We start from the raw sequence: 11,713 nt of genomic DNA, 5'->3' as shown, positions 1-11,713 counted from the left end.
TGTGGATGCAACATAATTTTTCTATCCATTCGCTTATTAATGAGCACTTGGGTTGCTCACATTTCTTTGCTATTGTGAATAACACAATAACAAACATGGGTGTGCATATATCTGTTTGACATTTCTTTAAGATATATTTCCAGCAACAGAATTGCTGGGTCAATTCATATTTCTATTTCCAACTTTCTGAGATAGCACCAGACCACCTTTCATAATGGTTGTATCATTTTACATCCCTATCAGCAGTGAAAAAGAGTTCTAATCTATCCACAGTGTTGCCAGTATTTGTTGCTTGCTGCCTGTTGAACTTTGACATTGTTTCTGAGAACAATTATCTTTAAAAGACTGTGGCACAAAGAATTTAAGTTAATGAGAGTGAAACAATCAGAAGAGAAATAATGAGAATGTTGGCACAAGTGAATAATGTAAACAATGTCATCTAGATGCTGTTAAGTAGAAGTGAGGTTTGCTTATATGTATTTTTAACCAAAAAATACTAATAAAAGTAAAAGGGAAGCTGCCCAGGACTAGCTCAATAAAAAAATGTGTTTTGTGACTCTGGTCACTCTGGTTTTATGAAGCACTGCCATAATTTTAAGTGTTCTGCAACTACATCCACCTTTTAATTTCCTCATCTTTTTTCCTGGCTTCCCACTTTTTCTTCTCCTTCATTAAGCTCAGAAAAATGGGGCTGATGATAGCTCTAGTTAGGAAAAAATGAGGAAATGAGGTCCAAGTAAGAAAGGTAGGCAGGAACAAATGACAAAGAGAGTTGGGCCCTCTAACAGATGACAATTCCTGGTATTTGATTACCATTTAGAATGACCCTGGGATAGCATCCTGTCAGGAGTCTCAGATCTAATACCACCTTTCAATAAGTTGATATATTCATAGTATTTCTATGTCAGCACACTTCACACAATCCTCATCAAAGTTGAAGAAGGCCTCAGATTTTATGTACAAGTAAGCACATCTATACTGATAATAAAGTAGGCCCTAAAAATAAAAATGAATTAACATTAATCAGCATTTAAAAAACTAAAATGTGACCTGAATCCTGAACTGACTCAACAAAGCTGGTTTACACCATAATTTATATACGCACACTGTGGTTTATGTAAAAAAATTGCTACTGAGTTAATGTGACTTATGGCACCCCTACATATCAGAGTAGAACAGTCCCATAAGGTTTGCAAGGCTGTGCATCTATGGAAACAGACTGCTGCACCATCTTTGTGTGGTTCCAACCATTAACCTATCAGTTAGCTGCCAAACACTTTTAACCACCATGCCACGAGGTCTTCACAAACATATGCGCATATACAAAATTAGACCTTAGATAACCAATCTTTTTGTGTGATACTGAGAAGCTATACATAATTCTAGACAAGGTTAGTACTCTAACACATTAAAATTAAGAGAAGCATCAAAAAGAAGACTTTTTACAATAGGGTCACAATCCGCACCTGAAGGGATGTAGTCCATCTAGCTGGGCAACTATCAATGAGGAACCAAGTGTTGTGCTCCAATGGTGGGCACCACAGTCACTTCTGCTTTTCAGCAAAAGTGACCAGACAAATCTAAGAAGGGAATTACTTAGAATAGCAGGGTAACATGGCTGTATATTGATTACAACTGAGGGGGTGGGGGGAATAACATTCACCAAACTGGTATTTTAAACTATCTGGTTTTAAACAAAATAAGGGTAATTCAGACAAAAATGTATCAGAGAGTAAGCGCTTGAAAGAGAAGTATTAAAATACTACAACCACACCAATACATACATCCCCTTTCACTTAAATACAATGTCTCTTTTAAGTTTCTACTTGAGGAAAAAGGTTTGCTTCTAGAGAACTCACCTCCATGTTCTAGAAATACTCGGACACATCTCTCTTTCCCTCTTGCAGCAGAGAAATGAAGAAGGGTCCACCCATTAGCATCTCGGCCATTTGGAGAATAGCCTTGCTCTAGCATCTTCCGCACAGTGTGGACATCGCCGGCGGCCACTGCTGCTTGAATCTGCAGTTCTTCCTGGAGTTCAGGATTCCTTCGACAATGGTGGTGTAACATCCTAGCTGAGCGCACTTTTTACCAAGAATTCATTAGGTCACAGGGATCAGCCTTAAAGTGCAAAATGCATGTAATTTAGAAAAATTGACTACCGTGTCCATTAAATAACAAATTTCCACTACTAAATCATGTAAATATTAGTAATTATAATAGCTCAGACTACAACTAATTAATCAACGTTTTTAAATAAGGATCAAAACTTCCAATAATTTCCCTAAATTTAGAAACCACTTCAAAGAAACCAAATCTTTCATCTCTAAACTCCTAAAATGAATTTGCCAAGGCCTTTTAAAACCTAAATCAAACAACACATTATTCTTAGATACCACTGAGCTGACTAACAGTGACCCCATGTACAAGATATCAAAATTCTGTCCAATCCTACTCCATCGTTACAATCTCCACCAAGTTTAAAAGCCCACGTAGGTCTACAAGATCACTATTTTAAATGACGTACAGATAGGATTCAAATGAGAACCTGTGTTAGAAGGTCTAACTTACCTGATATGTCACTAAGGTGTAAAGACAGGTATAAGCCCCTGCCTTATGATTTATAACACTGGAGAAACTTGCTTGAAAGATCAGTTGTAAGTGGGTTCTGACTTGATGGCAATGAGTTCAGGCTTGAGAATCTTGATACTAATAATAACTTAGTCAATAAATGTGAAGTATGAACTAAACAGTTCACTAATCCTGAAGACTAAGCAGCTGCTATGAATCCCAACTTCTGGTGATCTCATATATTTCAGAGCAGACCTGAACTCTCACGGTTTATATAGCTGTTCCGAACAGAGACCACAAGGGGCTTTACTCTAAGGTATTTCTGAAAGGATTAAAACCATCGATTTTTTAGTTAGTAACTTAGCATGCCCCCATCTCTATTACGCTGGGCTCCTAAAGATCTTAGTGAGAAGCAGATTTCTTTTTTCTTTAAAAAAAAAAAAACAAACCAAACACTTTAGGTTCATTCCCTAAAGTGTTTTAACTATATTTACTTCTTTCTAGCCCAGAGGATGAAAGGATTGAGGGGGTGGAAAACGGAGGCATTACGTAGATTAAAATGTTTATATTTATCTTATCCTCTTTATATTCTCCCCACTTTGTTATTTGATGATAGCCTAGTGAATAAGAAACTGTGATGCCAACCCTAAGGCATGTGGTTTGAATCTACCAGCTGCTCTGTGGAAGTTGTTGTTGTTGTTAGGTACCAACGAGTCGAATGCAATACAGAGAGCCTATATACAGTAGCTCTGACGCCTGTCCTGTCCCGAGTCAATATCACTGACTCTGATACATTAATCCCATTGCCCCAGTTATCATGTCAATCCATCTCATCTAGGGTCTTCCTTCCCAGTGCTTACCTCCACCCTTCCAAATAAGACATCCTTCTCCAAGGACTTGTCCCTCCTGGCCACTTGCCCATAGTATGTGAGACTAAGCTTCAAAATCCTACCCTCCAAGGAGAAACTTGATTTCACCCTCTCCAAGACAGACTTATTTGTTTCTTGGTGGTCCATGGTATGTTCAATATTCTTCTTCAGTACCACACTCAAAGGCATCAATTCTTCTTCTTTCATCCTTAGTCACTGTCCAGCTCTCTGACGCATAGTATGTAACTGCAAAGACCATGGCATGGTTCAGGCACTCTCTAGACTGACATCATTGTTCCTTAGTACTCTAGAGAAGTCCCTGACAACAGACTTGCCCATGCAATTGGTCTTTTGATTTCCTGGCTACTGATACCAAGAGCGTTGATTGCGGAGCTGAGCAAGCTGAAACTGTTAACCACCTCAATCTCTTCTCCATCTATCATGGTGCTAATTGACCCAGTGGTGAGAATCTTGTCTTCTTGATGTTAAGTTTCAATCCATATTGAAGAATACAGTCCTTGAACTTCTGCAGCAAATCCTTTAGATCCTCCTCAGTTTTGGCAAGCAAGGTTGGTTGTATCATCTGCAACACTGGCTGTTGATGAGTCTTCCTCCAATCCTAATGTTGCATTACTCCTCATAAAGTCCAGGCTCTTGAATGATATATTTTGCATACAGATTGAAAAGGTATGGAGTTAGGATGCATTCCTGGCATATTCCTTTCTTTTTTTTTTTTTCTTGGTTCACAAGTTTAATAGAAACTATAAAAGATTAATACTCTCAGGTCCCACTACTACTGGTACATAATACACAACAGCTGGCCTATCCAACAGTATAGCTCAGGCCATAAGAACATTATCCAGCCCAACCTCTGCTGGAAAAGACCTATCCTATCACACACCACATCTTGGCCAAGTCTAGGACCTTGTGTTTTAAGCACAAAGAATGTACAAAAGATGGTTTTGTTCTCAATGCTGCCCACTGCAGCCTGGCACTTTGGGTCGGCCAGTGCTCACTTCTGCTTAGAGAAATACTCTTTATTCTTCTGGACGTCAGGTTTGATGGTATCACTTCCAGGCTTCCATCCAGCTAGGCACCCTTCCCCATGTTTGTCCGTGAACTGGAAGGCCTGAACGAGTCTTAGAATCTCATCCACAGAACGACCAACAGGGAGGTCATTCACAGTGATCTGTCTAAGGATCCTTTTATCATTAATGATGAAAGGGCCCCTGAATGAGATGCCTTCATCTGCCTTTAAGACTCCATAGTCCTGGGCAATGGTGCGCTTGGGGTCTGATACTAAAGGAATGTTCATGGGTCCTAGCCCTCCTTGTTTCTTGGGCGTGTTGATCCAAGCCAGGTGACAGAAGTGAGAATCCACAGAAGCACCAATCACTTGGCAGTTGAGCTTCTTAAATTCTTCTGCCCTATCACTGAATGCAATTATTTCCGTAGGGCATACAAAGGTGAAGTCAAGAGGGTAAAAAAAGAACACAATATATTTTCCTTTGTAGTCAGACAGACTGATATCTTTGAACTGACCATCTGGCATAACAGCTGTAGCTTTGAAGTTAGGGGCAGGGTACCCAATTTTGGCAACTCCTGAAGACATCTTGTTATCAGCAATAGTCCAGGAAAAAAACAAGGGCGCGGAATCAGGAAGAGAACCGCATATTCCTTTCTTAACTGAAGCATGCAGTTCTTTCTTGCTCTATTCTTACAAATGCCTGCTGGTCCAAGTATTAAGTTTTGCGTGAACACAGTCAAGTATTCCTGGGATTCCTATTCTCCTCAAACTTAACCACAGTTTGTTGTGATCCACACAGTAAATGCCTCTGCATAGCCAATGAAGCACAGAAAGACATACCTCTTTGCTTCCAGCCAAGATCCACCTGACACTGGTGATAATGTTTCTAAGTGCCTCGGCTCCACTAAATCCAACTTGTATCTTGTGTCTGTTAACCTACTGTTCCAGTCATTTTTTTATAATTTTCAGGAGGATTTTGCTTGTGTGCGATATTAGTGATACTGTTCGAAAACTTCCACACTCTGTCAGATCACCCTTTTTTTTGGAATGGGAATAAATACAGATCTCTTCCAGTCTGTTGGCCAGGTAGTTGTCCTCCACATTTCTTGGTACAACTTGGTGAGCATGTTCAGTACAGCATCTGCTTGTTGAAGTCAGTCAACTGGTATGCTGTCAATTCCTGGGGCCTTGTTGTCAATGCCTTTAGAGCAGCTTGAACTTCCTCCTTCATCACCATTGTCTCTTGATCATATGTTGTTTCATAAAATTCTTCTGTGTGAGCCAATTATTTTTGGTTCAGGGACTGTGTAATCTTTCCATCTTCTTCTAATGCTTCTTGGATCATTTAATATTCTGCCCATAGTATCCTTAAATATTGCAACTCGAGGCTTGAATTTGGTTTCTTACTTCCTTCAGTTTAACGAATGCCAAGCAAGTTGGAACCTTTTGATTTTTGAACACCAGTTCATTGCAATTTTATTATATTAATTTGCTTTGTCTTCCCAAGCTGCCCTTTGAAATCTTCTGTTCAGTTCCTTAATTTCTTGATTTCTTCCCTTCGCTCTAGTGCAATATTCAGAATATCATCTGATATCCATTTTGGTCTTCTTTTATCTTTGTAATGACCTTTTGTATTCTTCATGAATGATATTCTTGATATCCTCCCACAGCTCATCTGGTCTTCATTCATTAGTGTTCAAGGCCTCAAATCTGTTCCTGAGATGGTCTTTAAATTCAGGTAAGATACATTCAAGATCAAATTTTGGTTCCTGTGGCTTTGATTTAACCTGCTTTAAGTTTGAAGATGCATGAGTAGTTGGTGGTCTATCCGACAATCAGCACCTGGCCCACTTTTCACAGCTAATACTGAGTTTCTCCAAAGATTCTGTCCACAGATGTAATGGATCTGATTCCTGTGCATACTTTCAAGTCAAATCCATGTGTATAGTCTGCGTTTGTTTCTTATAAAAGGTACTGGTAATGAATAAATTATTCATTGTACAGAATTTTATCATTTTTATCTCCAGCTTCATTTCTGTCACCAAGTCCATTATTTCCGATACTGATCTTTCTCATTTCCCAACTATTCCATTGCGGCCACCTATTATTATTAATGTATCTTGATTTCATTTTTTATCAATTTCTGACTGCAAAAGTAAGTGGAAATCGTCTATTTCCTCCTCTTTGGCTCTGGTTGTTGATGCATATACTTGAATGATAGTGGTATTCACTGGACTTCGCTGTATGAGTATGGATATTATCCTGTCACTCACAACATTGTATTTCAAGTTGGATCTAAAAATGACTTTTTAAGCAAGGCTGTTTTTCATCTCCAGCACAGTAGATCATATGATTGTCAGATTAAAAATGTCCCATGACAGTCCATCACATTTTGCCACTATCCAGTATGTCAATATTTATGTGTTCCATTTCTTTCTTAATAATGTCAAGTTTTCCTACATTCATGCTTCTCACACTCCATATTCCAATCACTAGTGTCTACTCCAAATCTTCCTCCTTCTTTATGTTTCCATATTTGGGGGTTCAATCTCAGTTGTCATATTTACCAGGTTACTCTAAGTGTGGCCTTTTGTACAGGGTTTTCGTAGGCCTGTTATTTTGGAAGTGGATGTCCAATCCTTCTTCCTAGTCTGTCTTAATCTGAATGTTCAGCTTTAGAACAGTATCTGGGAGACATTAGTCATGGGTAATGACTATTATTGATGAGTTCCCTTTTTCTAATGGTATTCTGGCTATGTTCAAATCCAAGAACTTTTTTAACTAGAAGAGGTATTCATTTTTTTAATTACATACAAAAATGTTGATGTCCAACAGAAGGAATTAATGGAAACTTCTCTTTTTCTTATTGTGATTTTAATGAACATTTACAGAAAAGATGGATTTTCATTCTTTCAGTATTGCACATTTTCCTCCATCCTCCTTCTCTAGTTCATTCTTTATAAAAAAAAAAAAATTCACTCACTGTTGCACAATTTCCTCCCTCTCCACCTCCCTTATCCCTCTCCCAGTCCACTTTGCCAAGAACCTCTTATTCTAGACTGATGTCCTACAAATAATGTCTAATCATATATTTCTTTTAAACAGTTCTTTATCTGTTCTAATGCAGTATTCATGATCCATCCCTTCTTTCCTAGTTTCCCCCACTCTACACGTCAGTCCTGCTTCATAACAGTGCTATTAGGGAGGATTTATCATTTTATGGCTGAGCTTTTTCACTTAGTATAATGTACTCCAGGGTCACCCATGTTGTGTAATGTTTTACAAGTTCCTTGTTTTTCAGTGCTGCGTAGTAGTTCATTGTGTGAATACACCAGAGTTTTTCTCTTCATTCATTTGTTGATGGGCACCTGGATTGCTTCCATCTCTTTGCTGTTCTGAATAATGGAACAATAAATATGGGTGTGCATACATCTGTTTGTATGGGGACTCTGGTTTCTTTAGGGTATATTCCCAGAAGTGGAATTATTGGTTCAAATGTTATTTCTATTTCCAACTTTTTGAGAAAGCGTCATACTGCCTTCCAGAGTGGTTGCACCTTTTACACTCCCATCAGCATGAATAAAGGTTCCAATCTCTCACAACCAGACCAGCATTTGTTGTTTGTTGCTCTGTTGAACTTTGCTATTGTTGCTGGGGTGAAAGGTAGCTGTTTTTAATGGAAACTTCTTATATGTTCACAGTATGTAATTTTAATATAATTTTTCACGTGATAATTACTTTAGCACTAAAACAAAGTCTACTATGCAAGAAAAACATTCCAACAACAACAACAAAAATCCCTGAATTTTCTTTTAGTGAGCCCTGCTTTAGTATATATTTGTTAATTCAACAGAGAAATGTAAAAGTGAAATGATTTTTACCTGCAACAGGAGAAATGACTCTGGATTCAGCTCAACAACTTACCTTCTGGTTGAGTGCACCTTCTCCTTATAGAGATGCTGACTAACAACCATTGTGCACACAAAGCATCATGGAAGGTTCAGGGGGAGCTCTAGGGTGTCCAGCTGCTAGAGCCAGTAGACCTTCTTAACCTAAAGTTAAAAAAATAAAAAAATTACTAAAAAAAATCCCAAACCACCACTCCCCTAGGAATAAAGACTCATGGATGACTGCCTCTGTTTACCCTTAAATGAGCTGAAATTTCAGCACTTTTTAGGACATCTACACAGCACACCAGCAGAGATCAATTCTTAATGAAAGAACCTCATTATATCTTAATTTTCAAGGTAGTAACTTTTCCCTGACAACAGCAGCTTTTTAAAAGAGTAAATAAGGGGTAAGATGTACACATTTGGAATTTAGATGAAGCACAGATTCTTCTCTTTGCTCTATACAGAATATCTATTTTCAGACTTGCTTCTCTTTGAATTACCTTTTAAATGTCAAAAGAGTACCAAAGCAATATCTGTGTTTCATTAACTATGAAAAGGCATTTGACAGTGGATCACAAATTATGATTAATCTTGAAAAGTATGAGAATTATAGATTATGCTTATATGAAACCTATACTTGAACCAGGAAGCAGTCCTCAGAACAGAGCAGGGAAACACTGCATGGTTCAAAATCAGGAAAGGAGTGGGTCAGTGATGTGACGTGTCTCCACACCTTTTCCAATCTATATGCAAAACAGATCATTAGGGAGGCTGGGCTTTATGAGGAGGAATGTGGCCTCAGGATTGGAGGAAGATTCATCAACAACCTACATTATGCAAACGGTACAACCTTGCTTGCTGAAACTAAGGTGGACCTGAAGTGCTTGCTGTAGGTCAAGGACTGTGGTCTCCAACATGAACTGAAGCTTCAACATGAACATCAAGACAAAGATTTTCACCACTGGCCAATTGGCAGCAGCATGATGGATGAAGAAGAGATTGAATTTGTTAACAGTTACAGTTTGCTCAGCTCCACAAATCAACACTCTTGGCATCAGCAATCAGGAAATCAAAAGATGAATTGCATTAGGTAAATCTGCTGTCAGGGACCTTTCCAGAGTACTGAGAAGCAACGATGTCAATCTAGAGACTAAGGTGCACCTGATCCATGCTTGGTCTTCACAACTACTTACTATGCATCAGAGAGCTGGATAATGACTAAGAATGATAAAAAATTGATGCCTTTGAGTTGTGATGCTGGAAAAGAGTCTTAAACATAAAATGGACTGCCAAGAAAACAAACATGTCTGTCTTGGAGAGGGTGAAACCAAGTTTGTCCTGGGAGGCTGGGATTTTGAAATTCCGTCTCACATACTTTGGTCATGTGGCCAGGAGGGACAGCTCCTTGGAGAAGGACATTATGCTTGGAAGGGTGGAGGGATAGCGCAGGAGTGGAAGACCTCAGATGAGATGGATTGACTCAGTGACTGGGGCAATGAGGATAGGTGTATTGGAGTCAGTGAGACTGTCTCAGGACAGGGCAGGCTTCAGAGCTATTAAACACAAGGCTGCTATGAGTTACAGGCAACTTGACAACACGTAAGAACAACAATATTCACACTGTTTCTATACAAGACTAGAGAAAATAGGTGCTCATTTATAGCGGACAGGTCCAAAATGGAATCTATGGCTAATAAAAGGAGATTTTTATCTTTAAAGATTAGTTCTTTATATAGCCTACAGGGATCCTGTTAATAACTCTTAAATTACTGTTCCTTTGTGTACACATCAAGGACCCTGAATAGTACAAATGGTTGTACTGGATTAGCTTGGGAAAGCAAAGGATCACCTTAATGAAATGGCCAGACTGTGCATCATTCTACAATTCAACAGGTCACTATGAGTCAAAGTCCAAAAGCAAACAAACAAACAAAAAAGCCCAAAGCCTAAAAGTACTTAAAAACAAGTACTCTGCAGGTTGGCAGCTCAAATTCATACTATTTTCCATTCAATTTATACTTATGCAAAGATTACAGCCACAAAACCCCTATGGATACCATCTGACCCAGCAATTCCTACTTGGAATAGACCCAAAAAAATCATAACTGCCACCCAAGCAGATATATGCACACCCATGTTTATCACGGCTTTGTTCACAACAGCAAGGAGCTGGAAACAACCTAAGTGCCCATCAACAAATGAATGGATAGAGAAGCTGTGGTATATTCACACAATGGAATACTGTGCTGCATTGAAAAACAAGGAACTCATGAAATATTAAAAATGGATGACCCTGGAGGACACTATGCTGAGTGAAATATGTCAGTCACAAAAGGACAAATACTGCACAGTGCCACTGTTGTAAAACGGGACTGACATAGGGGTTGGGAGGAGACTGAGAAAGATGGGATAAATTATGTATACTGTATTGAAACAGATGAGAGAGAACTGTTTAAAAGGTATATATGATTAGGTCTTATGGTCATGACATGAGCCCAGAACGAAGGCTGCATAATGGAGTGGACCTGGGGGGGAAGGGATTTCATAACAATGAAAGAATTTTTCTTTTACTTTTCAAAGAGAGGAAGGAACTGGAGGGGAGGAGTAGGCAGGGAGAAAAGTGAATCAATGAATGAATGGAAATTCATAATCTCTGTAAATTTTCATTAACATTAATAATAACAATAATAATAAAAAATTTTTAAAAACCCTATGGAACAATTCTGCTCTGCAGAATTAATCAGACAGAACTGACTCAATGGCAACAGTTTGGAGTTGTTGTTTTTTTTAAAGTATACATCATATAAAAAAATACAAAGTTAAAACTTTAACAACAGTTGAACCAGCTCCCAATATCTGTTCTAAAAGAATTTGTTCTGTGATTCAGAGAAAAAGTGTATTTCTCCCCATGAATTAAATCCTGGGGAGGGGGAATTCCCTCCAACTCACTACTCTCAAATAGTGACTGACTCATAGTGTCCCTACACTGGGTCTCCAAGGCTGTTAAGTCTTAAAGGAGAAAACTCCCCATCTTTTTCTGGAGGAGCTTCCAGTGGTTTTGAAGTGTTTGGAGGTGCTCAGTCTTTTAGTTAGCAATGTAATCTGCTAGGCACTATGCTGTCAGAGCTCTTTAATTAAATCCTAGCTGTTTAACTGCCATTAAGGTTAACTACATATGCAAAGAAGGTGACTTCCAAACAACACTGGAGAATCACTCTAGGAAATTACTAGGAGATTGGGTGTTCTATTCTGGTACATGTACCAAACCCTCTACTAATTAAAATTTTCTGGGAATGGAAGATCAGATCAACCTGGCAACATCATGTGTTTACGGGCAGAGCCTGACAACATAC

General features: G+C 38.7%; 1 protein-coding gene and 1 pseudogene across 1 annotated transcript in view; both read right to left on the bottom strand.

The window, feature by feature from the left end:
• The window catches only part of ASB7 (ankyrin repeat and SOCS box containing 7), an 89,313-nt gene extending 87,243 nt beyond the window's left edge, over nt 1-2,070 (bottom strand). Inside the window, exon 1 of the mRNA XM_006900054.1 lies at nt 1,860-2,070. Coding sequence (XP_006900116.1) covers nt 1,860-2,070 — 211 coding nt within the window. The remainder of the gene's footprint in view (nt 1-1,859) is intronic.
• Nucleotides 2,071-4,452: 2,382 nt separating this feature from the next.
• Nucleotides 4,453-5,052, bottom strand: LOC102860345 (annotated as a pseudogene).
• Nucleotides 5,053-11,713: the final 6,661 nt, after the last annotated feature.

Source organism: Elephantulus edwardii, unplaced genomic scaffold (assembly GCF_000299155.1).
Source record: "Elephantulus edwardii isolate Elephantulus edwardi_28Jun2011 unplaced genomic scaffold, EleEdw1.0 scaffold00272, whole genome shotgun sequence".
Taxonomy (NCBI): domain Eukaryota; kingdom Metazoa; phylum Chordata; class Mammalia; order Macroscelidea; family Macroscelididae; genus Elephantulus; species Elephantulus edwardii.
This window is presented reverse-complemented; position numbering and strand designations above follow the sequence as displayed.